Below are 19,323 nucleotides of genomic sequence, written 5' to 3' on the forward strand. Positions count from 1 at the left end.
TATCTCGATATGGTTTTTAATTTTGGAAAGTACCACTTCGATTATCTGGATGATTTGAAAACACGCCCCGACCCGAAACTAGTCATCATGTAAATAAAAGCAAAATTTGCAACTTTGGTATTTCTCTGTCGTACTCTATAACACAAGTTGCTGCCCTGCAATTGCTCCAGAATGCTGGAAGTTCGTGCTACATGTACGGGCAACTAGATGCAGCATCAATGACTAGCATGGCAGCACGGAAACACAATGTAAAAATAAAGTCAAATTCAATACTTAAGGAAATAAGTTAAGATGGAAACAATTCTGCCATCTTTGTATCTCAATGCTTCTTCAGGCAGCATACTATTTTAAGATGCCAGAATGTCCATAGGTAAATGTATCAGATCACAGAACTAACTTAAATCAAAATTCCATTTTAAAGCTTTCATAGGTGAAAAAAAGTAAATAAGGAATTATATACAAATCCTCCAGCAGAAAATTACTTCTGACTTTGAAAGATAGAGCATTGTGGCTGAAATGGAACACCTAACAAAGTTTTCACCAATTCAATCACAGGAAGGTTTATATAAATTATTTCTCTCATTTTTACTATAATTTGAAAAAATTTTCAGCTAAAAATATGATGCATTTCATAAAGAATTATTCACACTGTCATAGGCATGAAAAATAATTGACGTACTTTAGTAAACAGAAATTTAGCTTTTTTCTCTAACTATATTCACAATCAGCAAGTTGATGGATGATGTTTTTATAAATGGAGTTTCTTGACAATTACATTAACTGAAAAGAGGAACTTCAGAGGAAGTACAAGCACAAATATTTTTAAAATTAAATAATATGATATCCAACACAACAGGGCCATTTATGTAAAGTAGTAAAGAGATTGTTAAACTTTGATGTAGATGGATTGTTTGTACTTGGGGCATTCAAAAATCTTTATCACCACAATTTTTTGTGTCACAGGAACCACTTACCGAACAACTGAATACAGATTATAGTACAGGTACTCCCAGCCAATGTCTATGCACTTTTTCTATCATTTTGCAGTTTCAGTATTTGCATAGAAAACTATTTTCTGAGGATATACTGGCACCACTGGTGGACAACTACATGAAGTTTGTCACTGGTGGTGAACTTCTTATCCCAAATGACCTCTTTCATTACAGCAAATAGGAGCCGTATCTGGTGAATAGGGAGGATGTGGCAGCACAGTAAGACCTCACTTCACACTCAGTGTCAATGGTCTGGTGACTAATATGTGGCTGGACATTGCTGTTTTGGAACAGAATGCCATGGACCCACTTACTGTGGCAGCACTGTGGAATGCATAGGCGGAAATAGTGCAGTGAACTGCAGTTCCGATCATTGCTGAGTATTGTTTTGGGAGGGAGCCAATCTACAGTTCAACAGCAGTTTCCCTTCCTCTACCACAACGAAGTTGCAATTTGTTTCTGCATGAATAGTTCTGGCCACGACAGCAGGGGACGGGGGCTTCCCATATCCTTCCACTGCACAGACTGATGTTTCTTGTCTAGAGTCTTGTGGAAGAACCGTGAATTGTCGACAGAGACCAGATGCTCAAAAAACTCTGCTGTATCTGCACTGTACTTCTGCACCAACTGTTGACACATCTCCACATGCTTCTGTTTCTGTGCAATGGTGAGGTAATAGGGCAGACACTGTGTACACACCATCTTCAAATTTTTGTTTGGGCATTGTTTGGTTTGCGTTCAGTTACTGGACGCCAATTGCTTTTTTGTGTTTCTCAGCTCAGTCCCTGCCATCTATGAACCCTGACACCCAACGAAACATGGATCTGTGACTCAGTGCTATTTCCCCAAATATGGCTGTTACGCTCTTGTAGACATTTGAAGCAGTCAGTTTTTCCCTGCAGAAAAACTATACTGTTCACCACTGCCCATGCTTTCTGCATCCATGCTGTCTTATCGATGACCACTGATGTACCCACAAGCTGGAACAAGTGCAGCTGCAATGCATCATCTGTGGGAAGCAGAAACACCATCTGGTGGCAATAGACTGTACTACAGTCCAGCTTCATGCATAAATCGATATACATTTCAAACTGTTACTTTGCAAGAATTATAGGAGGAGTGTCAATGAATATTGAACAATATGGTAGGTCCTGTGAATCAAGTGCCACAGCAAATGGTGAAAAATGACAAATGAAACAAACACCACATAAACAGGTGTAGGAAGGAGAATTTTCATGGTGAGTAAGAGAATGAGACAGAAACGATGATGAATCAGGAACCATAAAAGGGGATGTGGAAATTGGAGACATTTCTCTAGGAGACAAGAAATCAAAGAAACCCATCCTCAGTGAAAGGTCAGGAAACATCAACCATCTAAACATCCCTGAACTGTACCATGGAACACAATGAAGTTACTAGGAGAAGAACTATGCAACATCTAAGCAACTAAGCAGCCAACCACAGTATTTGGAGGAGCGTTATAGTATGGCAAAAGTTACAATACCAACCTCTATTGTTACACCATACATTCCATAATATAGTGAAGTATTTTGCACTGTTTATAGAAATAACCATTTCACAGCTATCTTGTGTTTTTGTGAATTTACAATGAGATCATGGAAATTTGAAATACTGATGAAAACACACTGTTCCTCAAATATGAGGGGCATTCCATCTCAGTTTATGCTTTATTTTTTCCAAAAGTTATCATGCGTCATTTGATTAATTACAGTGCAAGTATGTACCACTTTGGTCTAACCACAGGTGGCAGGACAATACCTGCACGTACAGCAGTCACTACGTGTGTGGACAACATGAAGTGTGATAATTAAGGAGTGTTTACACCCTCCTTTGTTAGAAATCACATTGTCCAGCATTGTCCTTGTTGATTACACTCCACGTTGTCTGCTCACATAATGACAACAGTTGGGAAAATGGGCTGTACTGTGCAGGGATTAGACTTCTAATGATTGTCCTGCCACCTATGGTTAGACCAAAGTACTACATACTTGCAACTGTGATGATGAGTCAAATAGTGAATTATCACTGACAGAAAAAAATAAAATGGAAATCAACATGGGATGCCCCTTGTACAATACAGATGTGACTTTGTGGCATTAATTCTACTTGTGGAGAATCTGATAAAAATGTACTTTAGTGGCTACACATCCACATTAACTACTAAATGTACCACAATGCTTCAAAACAAATGCAAGAAAACAACAGAGATTAATGGCTATATTTTTTTCAACATTTGCTACAAACTATGTGAACTGCAGATTTTCTACAATTATCACTGAGTATCTAGGAACCACTAGTTTTTAATTTCAAGAGCTAAAAGAAATTACCTGAGGCACTTTATACCTGTGTAATTTTGTCTCAAGGAGTACCTTCCTTTCAGGAGTTAAAAATCTTCTAAACCAATAACAGATAAATTGACAAATGTGAAATACCTAGTCTGTGAGAGTATTATCAAATTCACTACAGGTTAGACAGCCTACCATTAAAATACTGGACGCTTTTACAAATGCATTCCATGTGTTATCATCTGGATGAACCCTCACATATTTCTCTGGCTAGCATTGTCCTAATGATCCAATATTATCATCTACTACGGTCACACATTTTATAATACCTTTCACTGATTGATGTCCCATTTTGCATATTCTTACAGAAAACTACATTCTCCAAATATCCTAACTGATGTAAGGCTACAATGCTGGAACAATTTGTGTGTGTTATATTTATGTATTCCGAACAAGAACTCAAGATCTACGGCCGAGCTACATCATTCAGCTTCTTTTTTAAGTACCGGTTCATATCTACTGGTCAATGTTTTCTATACACGGTGTCTGGTTATCTTTACTCAGAACTATATATGTTAATAATAACTACAACCATTTCACTGATACTAATTCTCCCTTTGGCACTAAAAAGCTTTCTTTTCTATAGAAATTCAAGAATTTTTTGACAATTTTACATGCTGTTTCTGCTGTCAACTGTTTTACATCTCTGCCTCATTTCATCCTGCACTCTGTACCAGTAAACTGTTTGCATCTCTGTTGACAGTCTCATATCAAAGACACAAACCACTTTCTGCATCATCTCTCAACCATTCCCATTGCACTACCTGACTACACCTGTTCACAACTATTGATGCCAACAACCCAGATGCACATGGTCTTGCTACTATTCAACACTACCTCTCCCAACACCTTGTTTGACCACAAATCCATAACTTCATTCCTTTTACACTTGACAAATTAGATTCTTACTTGCAACTACTTCTCCTATGAGGGGAAGATAAGCAAATCTGTGGCACAGTCAAGGACACGCACTTGGTACTCTACAAAACCAACCAATTTATGGGCCATTTAGAGAAAACTTTCCTAGCCACCTCTTGAGTTGTTCAGGTTTATTGATGATATTTTTATGTTCTTAGCTTGGAGCTAGAACATTTTATCGTCATTCCTCAATACCCACAACATCTTATCACTCAACTGTTTCACCTTTTCCTCCTCAGCTTGGCATGGCACCACCTTGGACACTGATTTCTGCCTGTCCAAAGGCTGCATAAAAACCTCTGTGCATATCAAGCCCACTAACCATAAATAGTACTTCCATTTTGATACCCATCAGCCTGTCCACACTAAAAAGTCTCTTCCATACAGACTGGCCACCCATGGACAGTGCATCTGCAGTGACAAGGTATCCCTTGCCCAATATACTGTAGGTCTTATTAATACCTCCATAGACGAGCATTACCATCCAAAACAAGTTAGCAAACATATCTCCTGTGCCATATCTGTACACGCCCCTAATCCTCCAACCACACCCATGAACCTTCTGCAAAGAAGCACCACCCTTATTACCCAATATCACCCTGGCCTGGAACAACTTAAACCATATATCTCACTAGGGCCATCTGCTTCTGACTGCTTGCCACATGAGTCACACTTCTGTGGAAGTCACTGGCTGAAGACTTGTCCTATGCACCACCCAACACATCCTATACCAGTCCTTTGACAGGACTGTCCAATCCTATCTGAAGAAGGGCCACTTATGTAAGCAGTCATATCATATACCAGCACCACTGTAGCTTTCACACACCCTTTTATGCAAGAATGACCACCAATCAGCTGAATGGCCATCACAAAATGCACATATTCATGGCCAGCATCCTTGGTGATTTTAGTTATATGGGCATTAGGCCATGATCTAAGGCATGTATCTATGATACTGTAATTGTATCATGGTCTGTGCTAAATAAAGCAAGCCACAACAACTCTTCTACATTACAAGATCCACAACACACAAGTGTGACTTCACAATCTTTGGAGGCAGTAAAACACCATTAGAACTTGACTCCTGTTCAGTTACATATCAACAGTTTGGCCTGCTAACCTTGTTTGAATTCAAAAATCAACTAATCAAGTCTTTATAGGTCCTAAGGATGTCTTCAGCATTATCAGACAAAATTTAAGGCACAGAAACTTGTTTTAGGTGACAGCATGATTCCCACATAACAAATATCATCAAGGACCAATAGCTATTGTCAAACTGTGGCCAAGAGCAGAGTTGACCATACAGTGGCAGTGCATGCTGCTGACACAATATGCTTGACTTCAATAACTGCTTCAAAACCTGTGCCATCTGCAACCTCCCCACCAATATCAGCTTCTCTGACCTACATAGATGAGAACTGTCCCTACTGCACATCCTTAAGTGCACTACGCTCCAGGCCTGAATTTTCACTAGCCACAGTCCCACTCCCACCGCCATGATCCCACTTCACTCATTCTCAACTCACTTACTCCTCTCCACAGCCTCTCTCTCTTCCTTTTTCCTTGTTCTACCGCCTCGCCTCCCCCCCCCCCCCCCCCACCCCCAGTCCACTCCTCCCCACCCAGTCCACTCTTCCAAGTCATTATACATCGCACTGTACATGCTTGTGGCAGACCAAGCTAATCAGTGCCACATTCTTATCCCGTGCACTTGCTGCCTTTCCTCGCTATCACCAGCCACCCTTCCTTCCACCCCTCCCTCCTCTTTCTCACTTCCTTTCTTCCCTCACTTACACCAGTTGCGCTACAGTGCCAGCACAATGTAGTCAACAGGAACGACACAAACGTGCAAGTGTGTGTATTCTGCTGTTAGCTCTGGAGAGGGCATGTTCAGCAACATTTTTAGTGTTGTTTGTGTGCCTATTGATGAGTCAATGCCTCAACCAAAATGTAAGTTGTTACCTTTATTCCCTCCATTAAGAGCATTCCAAAACTGATAGAGCTTTTTTAATGATATATTGAGATGAAGGTTACCAATGAAATGCATCAACAGGTACTGGACTGGCAGATTTCGGGTTGTCACTTTGCTGCATAAATTCAATGTGTGGCAATTTGTGGGTCAGGAATGATGTGATATCCCAACAAGAGATGGTTGTGGACAATGGCAATGTGAAAACCCATTTGTCACTTCCTATTGGAACTACTTCGCAGCTGATATTACAATAAGAGCTTAAAATAAAAATCACATACAAACCTAATGAGCTGCACCCTGCTTGTGTCACTGGTACATGGCAGACAACTTCCTGCCTTATACTAGGGCAGCCACTAGTGAAGACAACCTGTACTGTGAACTTGGTCAAATATCAACAAGGTGTCATTTACTTGGCAAACTATAACACAAGATTAGTGATATATTGCAGGAAAGTCAAACACGAATACAGATGTTCTGTTGGTTACTAGTTCATGGTTCTACTACACATTCGCTATGACAACAATGTCGAAGCATAGGTACTGTATCCGTAAGCCAAGGAAGGACTTGGTTTGGAAACATGACGAGGTCCAATAACTGCTGTTATGTCCTCAAAGCTATAGGACTGTTCAATCACCCTAATCAAGATTTGCAGTGTTGCAACCACTAGAAACCTGATCTTTTACGTCACCTGCAAAGAGTGTCAATGCATGCCAAATTCTAAGTGGATATGTTATTGAGCTCTGATGAAAACCAAGAACATGTAGTTCCTGCATAGTATTGTACAAAATTACATGCAGAAATGTTTCATGTAGGGGAATGTTGTAGATAGAAATGTTTCCTACTTTAAAGTTAATCATCACTAGCTGAATATATTTTGAAAGTACATAAATTTTTATCTTCAGCTTTGTTTTTTATTATGCGTGTCACACATAATATTTCCTGGAATAGTGTAAAAAAATGTTTACAGTAAACTGTTCATCCATTGTTGCTGAGTTGAAAAAGCAGGTTTATGGTTAACACAACATAAACACACAGTTCCAGGTGCCAAAAAACAGTCATCTACCAACACGCTATGACAAATACTTCTTCAGCTTTGTTCCTTTTTTATCATACCTTTTAAATATGAAGGAAAATGGGAGATTAGGTTTTTTAACACAGCATCAGTGAGGTCATTTACGATGGAGCAAAAGCTTGAAGTAGACAAGGATGGGCAGGAAGTCTGATGTGCCCTTTTCAGAAGATCCGTCCCAGTATTTACTAGTGTAATTTTATAAAACCACAGAAAGCCTAAATCTGAAAAATACAGATGGGTGATTTGAAGCATGTTCATCACAAATGAGTGTTCTAAGCCTCAATCGATGTGTCATTTCACTCAATTCCCATATGCACAGCAGCCGACATGTATGTAGCACTCATCCAAATCAAAAGAGAATGTGTTATCACAGCACACAAAAACACATATCTAACTGCAGATCAAAAGAAAATATTTTTATTTGCATTGACTAGTTCTCAGTTTGTTTAATAAAGTGACAGCAGATATGTTCTAATGTTGTGAAAAGGTGGAACCCATTATCACCTACCACAAATGCCTTTGGGCAAGGTAGTGCCACTGAGTGTGAGGTGTATCTTCACATGTACGCGCAGATTACCAGTTCTTTCCGTCAGGAACTGACTGTGCAGGTGATTAGTGGGATTGTTAACACTTAGGCACATCGTCCCACAAATTCAAAAATTGTTGATTTCAGATTACTGATAAGATTGCTCAACCACACAGGATCAGCTACAGGACAACAATATTCAACAGAAAACAATTTGGACATGGAGTGACTAGATACATCTTTTAGTTTCAGTTCCATTGAGTATATTCAGTATAGTCTCAATAAGTGCATTGCTGTTTGCAATCATCTTCTTGAGACCCTTGCTGTGATGTAAGTAGGATAAGTCAAGTAAATGCACTCTTTGGGACTCAAACACCATCATCAACAGCATCACAAATACCAATATACAGTGTACTGTTGTCCAGGATTGTCACACACTGCATCAGAGTACCTTGCTACACCAAATTAATGACTAAACTCCGTATATTTAAAATGTGTTCTAAATTTAAAAGGAAAATTTCTACCTGAATTCATGTTTTACTTATGTGGTGTTGTTTGTTCTACATTTCGGCTATGTTTTGTCACATGTATAATGTTGCTTTTTGGGGTAACATTATTTCTGTGATTTTTGTTGATTTACGGATATCAATGTACATCAATCTGCTTGATCACTTCACTCCCACAGATTGCTAATAGAATGACAAGAGCATTTTACAGTTACAGGTTTTTTTTTAACTGGTGCAAAAGTTGAATTTGGTGCAATAAAGCTTTTCTTAGTAAATATGGATGGCAGTCACAGCATCTCTATAAGTTATAGTAGTGTACACAAACAATATTTCTTTTGCATGAATGGAGCATACTTAAATTCAAAACCTCTACTTTCAGTGATCAGCATTCAACTGCTATGAAGAATCATTTCAAGGCACACTTCCTTGTGAAACAATGCACTCAGTTCACCAGTTCTCACTGGTATTTGTTGAGCAAACTCAACAATGATTTAGAAGTGGCAAGAAAACAGAATGAACTTAAAAAACATATTTGGGGCAAATATTGTATTTTGTCCACTGGAGAATAAAAAATTCTAACTGTAACTCACATGCAATATTCTAAATAATACCTATGCATTACTTTTTGAAAGATCTCATTGGACATTAAGAAAAATTATGCTTACAGGATTCCTTTGGATGCTGCCTGAGATAAACTGCAGAAGAACCCACATAAGGTGGTCACGACCTCTCCTCAAATCACGACCAGCAAGCTGGAAAAAAAGAACAGATTTATTCTCAGAGGCACTCTTACCAGCTGTATCTGAGCCTTCTACCAGAATTACTCATATTAAGAAAAGCATAGTAATTTTGCCCTAATTTCTAATTTATTGTTGGATAACAATGTTTAATATTAGGGGAGCTCTCGTACAGTATGCCAAGAGTATACACTAGCTGTGACTTTTGTAGTGAATGATGGAATGATTTTGAGATTTCACGATAAATAGCTCTGGATACATTTGGTATTAGTCAGTATCAACTAAATGTTATAGCTGTCTTCAAATTGATACCAAAATGAGATCTGTCTGTCTGGTAGGACAGGATATGACCTCCATTCATGATTCCACCCCCACCCCCCTGGAAGAGTGGGTGGCTGGGCAGGGGGAGTGGGGGGGGGGGGGGGGGGGGGCAGCTGACCTACCTTTCCCCTCGAATGCCCTCCCTTTCCCCTCACTGGCTGCACCCTCCTGATGGTAAGCAACATATAATTAGCCTTGAAGAATGAGCTCCGTACTACCCACTCTTTAGAAATGAATAGTTCTTCCTCACAATAATGTATGGACAGGTGGCCACACATTAACATTTAAATTGGATAACATCATCTCTCCCTTGCTTCTGGATTACTTATGATAATCCCTGTTCTTAAACTTCAATGCATATTATCTCAAATCACGTCTGCTCACTCTGATTCTGAAAGCAGGACCTTCTTGTTAAATAGTTCAAAACTATTATGGCTACGAAGTCTTTCGCGACGTATTTCTTGAATAAAAATCTCTCGGTGTACATGCCGCGTCAATTTAGGATAAAACTCCAAGCTTTCGACCACTACCTCCATGGTTGTCGTCAAGGCTAAAACTGACTGTTGTGAACTAGCAAGGTTCCCCCTTTTATATGCAAAGGACGGTTTCTGATTGGCTGGAATACATCATAGGAACAGCGATATGACGCGTAGTTCCATAGATGTAGTTTCTATCCCGCGTTGCTTGCAGCGCCATCCCTTGAATCAGGAGGTAAAGTGCGGGAAGTTTTTCTTTGCGATTTTTCTTTGTCCAATGCACTCTTTCGAGTGTTGCTAAGTGCATAGCTCGATGCATTGAGCACCAGTGCCACCTGAAATACAGGTATTTGGAAAAATTTGTGGTGGCTGAACATAGCCTGCTAAACAAGCATAAGATTTTATTTGAAGAAACCAGAGTAATAGCCCACGCAACGAATTACTGGGACTCGGTGATCCGGGAATCAGTCGAAATTAGACTTAGCGATAACAACTTTAACAGAGACAATGGCTATGCACTTAGCAACACTTGGAAGAGTGCATTGGATAAAGAAAAATTGCAAAGAAAAACTTCCCACACTTTACCTCCTGATTCAAGGGCTGGCGCTGCAAGCAATGCTGGATAGAAACTACATCTATGGAAGTAGAGGGCACCACTTCACTACGCGCCATATCGCTGTTGCTATGACCTATTCCAGCCAATCAGAAGCCGTCCTTTGCATATAAAAGGGGGAACCTCGCTAGTTCACGACAGTCATTTTTAGCCCTGACGACGACCATGGAGGTAGTGGTCGAAAGCTTGGAGTTTTATCCTGAATTGACGCGGCATGTACACGGATAGATTTTTATTCAGTTCAAAACTCTGTTTCTTTATTTGTTCTTTTATTGGGCTTGCCAAAAAGTATGTCATCTCATGGACAGATACATGTTTTTCATCTCCAGGTAGAGTATGATCCTACAATACAAGTATAAAGCACCTTCCATAATGAGCAGACATACATCTGGCATAGAGAAAGGTAGTTTTATCAAAAGAAAAACTCACTTGTGAGAACTGTAAAATTTTGAGACAGAATTGCTGGTTTGTGCTTACCTTCAGGAGTGATAATTCTTAATACTGTTGGTAGACACATATAAAACTACAAGAGCTTTTTGAACTATTAGTTATGTTCTTGAGAGGAAAGACGGATAAGCTGAAGAAGGATAGAAAGGAAAGGCAAGTCACTCATGACTCAGGATAAGATAGTCAAGGTAATGGGCCTAGTGACAGTAATAATAATGCTTCATTCTGAAGTTATGTACTGGCTAGTAATATATCTCATCATTCTTCCACAGCTAAGAAAAAAGTTGTATGACATGTAGTATCAAAGACAAAGTGCATAGGTATGGTACAAATCACAGCAAAGACAGTTCCACAGTATATATAGTAGAGAAGTAACTTTAATTTATAAACTTTGTACAATGGAGATTCAATAAATTATACAATAATAATTACTTACAAATACTAAATTTCAAAATTTTATAAAAACCCTGTCACCCACCATGAAAGCTGGAAAACTCACTAGTGGGTGGTAGGGACCAGGTTGCCCCCCTACCACTGCACTACACCTTTACTCATAAGCATGACCTCCATCATGAGATTTTTCTGTTATTTAGCACCTAATGTCTATCTTATCTAAAGCTACTTAGAAAAATCATCCATCAGAATAGTGATACGAACATGTTTCTACTTACCTTGTCATGTAATGCCATAACAATATTAGGGAATGTAGCAAATTGGAAGAGTACAAAGTATATAAGCTGACTTGACAAATGCAGCCAGAGCCAATGGTTGTTAGATGCCTCATCAGTGTCTGTCTCTGTCTCTGAGCGTTCCATAGCTAGGATCACGAGCTCCACAAGCTGTTCTTCCAGTGCCACACATCTCTGCTTATGCTAAGAAATGATACAGGGCACAGGATTAATGCTCTGACAAATCAAGCTCACAAAAACAATTCACCTATAATTCAGAATTAGTACAAAACAAATATAGAACAATAAATATACTCAGGTACCCACTGTTTGCCATTTGGAGGGGTATCATTGTATTGTGGGTTAGCAAAGCTCTTTTAATTACTTTAGAAATAAACCATAACACAAAATGACATTCGAGTGTCAGAGCGAGCAAACAACAGAATAAATAACATAGCTGGAAAACAAAAGATAAACATAAAGCATAGGCTGTGTCAGAGAAGTTGTTGCATGGAATCTTTCACTTGTGTGTAGCACTAAATCTTACAAATATACACTGTACACTAGCTTGCGTACACTTCACTACTACCCCACCTAGTGTCACTGATACTTCTCGTTGAACCTGATGCGTCGTCTGGACCGGGTGACAAAGGTCGCACGCTGGTTACTGCTGGTTTCCTAGTGGTGAGCTTTGACGACCGTACCGGACAGCAGGTCGCATACAGGTGGTGGGCTCTGACAACCATTGTGGCTGCTTTACAGTGTGCTCTGAGGTAGTAGATATGCATATTATATCTGTGGTGGGTGCAGCTGGATCATGATCTGCAGTATTTACACGAAATGCTGGCTTATGTCTATCGACACTGATGACTGTCAGTGTGCCCATTATGTCAACAGTGAATGTTTTGTCTTGAGTGGGAACTACGAGGTATAGTCCATCATAGGGTGGCTGCAGCAGCCTGCACACCGCGTCATTGTGAATAAAAACATAGTGGCAATCATGTAGCTTGTCAGACATGAACAGGTGGTTGTTCGGCTGATCCCTTGGTGTCACCGGATGTAGCTGTCGTATCTGTGTGCACAATTTATCAACAAACTCTGATGAGTCAATGGATTCATCTTATTCATCTTGTACATTGGTCAAGAACTCACCAGGAAGGCATACAGGTTGACCACACATTAGCTCCACTGTAGTTGCTAGGAGGCCTTCTTTTGGGGATGCGCGTAGACCTAAGAGAACGATAGGTAGCGTCTCTATCCACCATTGCAGCGATGCTTTGAGCTGGCAATGCATACGCTCAACTAATCCGTTTGCCACTGGGTAGTACACTGTGGTCCTGATTCACTTCATGCCAATTAAGACAGCCAGTGCTTTGAAGAGATAGGATTCAAATTGTCTCCCTTGGTCAGTTGTGATCTGTTGGGGTACGCAGAAATGGGTGATCCGCTCATGAAAGAATGCAGTCGTGACAGATTCAGCAGTTATATCATTTATCAGAAATACTTCAGGCCAGCGTGTATAACGGTCTATAGCTGTGAGACAGTAATCGTGTCCTTTCAATGGTAGGAGAGGTCCTATGAGATCTAAATGTATGTGTTCAAACCATTGATTTGGAGGGATGAAGCTTCAAAGTGGTGATCTGACAGGTCTGCTAATTTTATTCCATTGCCAAGACATGCACTGTCGTACAAATTTTTTACAATCTCTGTTCATATGTGGCTTGACGAACGCTCACTTCACCATGTTCATTGTCGTTCTAACACTTGGAAGCGACATGTTGTGCAACCTGTTGCCGCAAGTCTGCAATAAAAAATGGCCATGATCTGTTATTGGCAATGCACAATATAGCTCAACAGCTGACTGTGGTAGTGCGATGCAGTGGATTTGCATGTCTGATGGTTGCATCAACGAATCACATAACTCATTGTCCAATTGTTGCACTGCCACGAGAGCTTCGGAGTCAATTGCTTTAGAAATAGCTTCTATATGTGAGAGCACATCAGCTGGCATGTTCAGTTCGCCTTCAACATGAATGATGTTAGTAGTAAACTGACCAATGAAATGAAGTTGTCGAAGCTGGTATGATGAAGCTTTATCTGGGCGCTGTCAGAAAGCATATATTAGTGGCTTGTGATCCGTTACCAAAACAAACTGCTGCCCCTCTGGCATGTGTCGGAACTTTCTCATAGATGCATAGGCGCATAGAGCTCACAGTCGCATGTTGACCAATTTTGCTGTGAAGGTGACAACTTTTTGCTAAAGAAGGCTAGTGGTTGCCTGTGTCCATCCACATGTTGTTGTAGTGCAGCACCGATTGAGGAGGCGGATGCATCAACCACCAGAGCAAATTGCACCTGCGATACTGGGTGCACCAAGAGTGCTGCTTCAGTGATGGCAGTCTTCAAATAAGAAAATTCCGTTTCAGCTCCTAGATTCCATTGAAGTTTATCCTTTGGTCTTGGTTTGCTTTGTATGAATTGGTTCAGTGGTGCAGCTAGGTGTGCATGGCTATGGATGAAATGACAACAAAAGTTTTGGCACGAAGGAAATATCATAGTTCCTTGATTTCAGTAGGTCGTGGAAAACCAAGTCATGGAAAACCTTCTCTTTTGATGGCCGAATTCCATGAGCATTAATGATAAAGCCAATAAATTGAACTTCTGCTGCCCCAAAGACGCATTTGCATGGATTAATAATGAGGCCATGCTCACATAGACAGATAGAGTTGTCACAGGTGTGACAGATGTTCAGTTTCTGAGTGCAAAATGACGAGAACATTGTCTACGAATACATTGCAATAATCCATGTCGCATGTCTTTTGAATGTCTGAGCAATGTTACATAGCCCGAAAGGCATGAGCCTGAAGTTGAACAACACAAGATGTGTGCATACATCGTCTGGTGCCACAGGTATCTGGTAAAAAGCTCTAACGAGGTCCAGCGTAGAGAATATGCTCTTACCGAAGACATTGGACATCGAATCGTCAATGTATGGTGCAAGGTACCAGTCTGGAATTATTCTTGCATTTAGCTGTTGATAGTCTCCACAAGGACGCCATCTACTGTGGGGATGCCATCCATTGTTCTTTTTCGGTACCACATGGAGGACGGATGCTCAACCTACTACTTGACGGACAACAGATCCCCTGTGCAAGCATGGATGCAAATTCCTGTTTAACCACTTTCAATTTCTGTGGCATTAAATGGCGTGGTTGAGCATGAACAGGTGGCCCAGGTGTGGTCAAAATGTAGTGCAATGTGGAGTGCCGAACGGAAGCTAGCGTGGGAGCTGGATATGTGACCTCGGCTAAATGTTTCAAAAGTTCAATAAATGGAAAATTTTTAATTATCATTCTGACGCTAGCATCTTCCACATGACCTATTAGTCCTCTGTTAGCTAAGTCAGTACTAGTGTCCAGCAGGCGTCAATGCCAGAGATCAGCCACAAGCCCGTAAAAAGATAGAAAACCTGCCATGACAAACTGCCACTCCAGCATGCATCGTAGGCTTAGGTTTAAAGCTAATGTGGTACGACCACATGTGGCTATGTAGAAGCATTGGCTGCAAAGCGTTGGTAACCATCATGCTTACAAAGTGGCAAACGGGCAGATGGGTAGACTGATACATCTGTACGTGTGTCTACTAGGAATAGTAATTTCGTGATAAACAATTGACAACTGCCTTTTGGAACATCAGTGGCCATCACCACTGAGCTCCTGTTGCATTTCCCTGCTCACAAGGTGGGCTACACTTTCGTACCCACACACAAATCGGTGGTGGTACCAACATACTTTCGTAGCCGAAGGTGAGTGACTGTTTCCAGCTGAGTGTTGTTTTAAACTCACAGTGCAGTGACTTGGGTGGAAAGTACAGTGATCTGAGCTTGTAGCGCAGCAAAGTTCTCATCTGTCTGCAGTTGTGGGGTAACTGTTGCAACACACACAGATGGATACATTTAAGATATTCTACCAAAAGTTTGCACTAGTGCACCTACATCACCTTCGATCACAGTTAGAATCTTTTGCGCATCAGGAGGTAGGCTTGATAGCCAAATGCTTCACAGAATGTTGTCAATTACTGCGTTGCTTGTCAATGTAATAATTAGCACTGTATCTGCGATAGTGCGCGATCACCCAACTCTTCGGTACAAAGTAGTTTTTCCAGCCTTTTCACCTCAGACTGTGAACGTTGTATGATTAGGACCCTCTTAATCACTGAATACTGGTCCACACTCGGCGATGACGATAGAATATTGTGTGTTTACTATAGTGATTGGCAGAGTAGAACCCAGGACAGACATAGTCTTGTTGATATTCTATTCACTAACACACACTCTGGCAGACCACTGCTTAGTTGTATCTGTCTGCAAGAACACCCAAAGAGTTGCTGTACAACTTAGTTAAATACCATAGCACAATAAAGTGCATATTTGTGTGTCACTAATTTATTTGCACTGTCACAGTTTCTCCTTTCACCTCGGAGCACCTAAACCTAATACAACATGTATGAGCCTTTCTATCCTGTCTGCCCATACACATCAAAATTAGTGTGAGCTAATTAGTATCTCCAAGAGGATTGACACCACTTGTTTCATAACCCTGTTCTCACCTTTTTCAGTAACTAATTTCATTTGTTCAGAAACTAATTAACTTAGAAGATATCTGTAATGAAACTTCGGCCACACAAAATTACTTTCATTATTTGAAACTTCATTCTGGGATTTAATTTTATACCTTTGTTGCCATAATTTTTCTGAATCAGAAAGCACCCTTTGTAATTCAGTTAAGCCACTGTTTAAGAATTTAACTACATTAGCAAAATTTCAAAAGTGGCAATTTTGCATGAAAGCAGGGAATCAACTGCACAAACATACCGTGTATTAACCAAACAGTACCTTCGACGTTAATACTTTCCTAACCAACTATAATTTAGGTAACAATACCAGAGAAGGAAAGTTGCTACTCACCATATAGCGGAGATGTAAAGCTTTCGGCCATTAAGACCTTTGTCAGCAGTAGACAGGCAAGCGCGCGCGCACACACACACACACACACACACACACACACACACACACACACACAACTTGCGCACACATCTGCAGTCTCAGAGAGCTGAGACCACACTCACACAGAGACTGCAGATGTGTGTGCAAGTTGCATTTATGTGAGTGAGTGTGAGTGTGTGTGTGTGTGTGTGTGTGTGTGTGTGTGTGTGTGTGGGAGGGGGGGGGGGGGGTGTTTACTGCTGACAAAGGCTTTAATGGCCAAAAGCTTTTATTGTGTGAATCTTTTTACTGTGCCTGGATTTGCCATTGCTTGATTTTTGCCTGACAGCTTTTCTTCCCTCCTAACCCTGTGCTGTTTTCCTGTGTAACTGCATTCTTTTGCATCTGCTATACTCAATCTCCATCATTCTTTCTTTTTTTCCTGTATTTCTAGTCACCTTACGAACCCAACTGCACACTCTACTTATGAGCCACACAGTATCAGCTATCTCGGCCACACGCAACAAACGGCCTCAAGACCACGCCGATTGTTAGTGCAGCATCTTAGGTCCCACATTACTCTCACCGATATAATGAAGCCTATACCTTCAAACTGATCATGCTCCCTGTGTCAGTTCCCGTATTTTTGCGTGTTATCTCCCGCACTTTTCCAGTGCCACACAATCTTACATCTCTAACTACAAACCCATCCCCCATACTTTCCCCATTCTATGTCTGTTCCCACCCACTAAATCCACCTCATCCAGTCACATCTGCCGTTCCCCTTACGTTTATCCGCCCTCAAACCTGCTACCCACGGTAATATACATATATTTATTATTGATTAGTTATTCTCTACTTTGACCCTTGTGACTTCTTGCCAATTTTGGTGAGTTTTTGCCTTCCACTATTGTCATCTTCCTCAGATTTCATCTCTTTTTTCCCCCCCTTGTGTATCCATTAAGTACTTTTCACACATACTTGGGTGTATTTTTGCGTAATTTTTTGGACGTAATTCTACTTTCTTATGGAATTTTTCGCATTTTTAGCACCATCCTGGATCTTTGCTCCTTCCACCTACATCAATACAGAAAAGTTTCCTTATCCCTAGCAAGATCCCAGTTCCACATACTGTTCCTGCATTCTTTCTTGGCTCATGAAATCCCCCCTAATGGCTTTACCATCAAATTACCCATCTCTGGTTGCCACCTCTCTTTCCACAATGACGTCCACCTGTTCAGATTCTGCCAATCCTTAGCCCATACCAACATAGTCCTGCAAAACCACATCAACCAAGCCCAATCCTCCTTGCAGTACCTTCTCTCCATCTGCAAAATTCTCCTGCTATGTAATCCCAAATTCCTGGAACCCGTAACTCACATTGAAACTCTTGCCCTGCAGGAACTTGAGCAACATTCACAATGCCACCTCAAAAAGCTCTCCATCATACTCACTTCCTACTCCCGCCTCGGAGCACCACTCTCCACCACTTCTACAACAACCTCCAAACCTTCCCCCATGCCCCCTCATAGCTGACAAACCCTGTCTCGCCGACCTATTACACTTACCCCATCCTCCAAAACTCCCTCCCACAACCACACAGAACCCAGAACCTAAACAGACCCACAACACAGTTATGAACCTTTCCTCCAGAAGTCTTAGTCCCACAGAAATATCAGTCCTTTCCAAATGTCTCACCTTTTGTCCCACTCCAAAATTCAACCATGCAGGACTAGTTAAAGACTTTCCCTCCTTCTCCTGGTCCCTACAGTGGAAACACTTTTTCACCACCAACCCGACCAATCAGACTCAACCAAAGACCAATATTGAACCTTGCCTAACTCAGTTCACTCCTCCAGCCAACCGTGATCCTCCCCCACTGCCTCCAAACCATCCCCTGTTAACTTTCCAGAATTTATTAACCTCTAATCGTGCCTCAACATCATCCCCAAACCCCTCAACATGCAAACTAATCTTACCTCTGCAGAAAGAACCGCAGTACACCATCTAAAAACAGATTCCGACCTTATAATCCTACCTGCTGACAAAGGCTCCACCACCATTGTTTTGAACCGCAAGGATTACGTGGCAGAAGGACTTCGGCAGCTGTCAGATCCTTCCACCTACAAACCATGCCTCAGTGATCCCATTCAAGTAATCCAGCAGGATCTCCAGTCACTACTCAAATCCTTAGGCCCATCCCAGAACCTCTCCCCAGAGTCCATCTCTCTACTTACCCCTACCACTCCCCGCACTCCCACCTTCTACATGCTTCCTAAAGTCCATAAACCCAACCACCCAGGACGCCCCATTGTGGCCGGTTACTGTGGCCCCACTGAGAGAACCTCTGCTCTCATTGACCACACCTTCAACCTATTGCCCAGAACCAATCCTACTATATAAAAGATACCAACCATTTCCTCGACCGACCCTCCACAGTTCCTGTCCCTTTACCACATGGTGCCTTGTTCGTCACTATTGATGCCACCTTCATGTACACTAACATTCCTAATGCCCATGGCTTTACCGCTATCGAACACTAACTTTCCAGATGCCCTATGGATTCCAAACCAACAACCTCCTTCCTAGTCTCCATGACCAACTATATCCTCACCCACAATTACTTCTCCTTTGAAAGCATTACCTACAAACAAATCCACAGTATGGCTATGGGCACCCGCATGGCACCATCCTTTGCTAACCTATTCGTGAGCCATCTAGAGGA

At 41.2% G+C, this 19,323-nt stretch overlaps 1 protein-coding gene across 1 annotated transcript in view; it reads right to left on the reverse strand.

Moving 5' to 3' along the window:
• LOC126266915 (mediator of RNA polymerase II transcription subunit 23) overlaps positions 1 to 19,323 on the reverse strand; it is a 174,781-nt gene that overhangs the window by 88,231 nt on the left and 67,227 nt on the right. Inside the window, exons 6-7 of the mRNA XM_049971600.1 lie at positions 11,618 to 11,818; positions 9,018 to 9,104 (exon numbers count right to left, since the gene is read on the reverse strand). Of these exons, the coding sequence (XP_049827557.1) occupies positions 9,018 to 9,104; positions 11,618 to 11,818 (288 nt within the window). The remainder of the gene's footprint in view (positions 1 to 9,017; positions 9,105 to 11,617; positions 11,819 to 19,323) is intronic.

The sequence above is a fragment of the Schistocerca gregaria genome, chromosome 4 (assembly GCF_023897955.1).
Source record: "Schistocerca gregaria isolate iqSchGreg1 chromosome 4, iqSchGreg1.2, whole genome shotgun sequence".
Taxonomy (NCBI): Eukaryota; Metazoa; Arthropoda; class Insecta; order Orthoptera; family Acrididae; genus Schistocerca; species Schistocerca gregaria.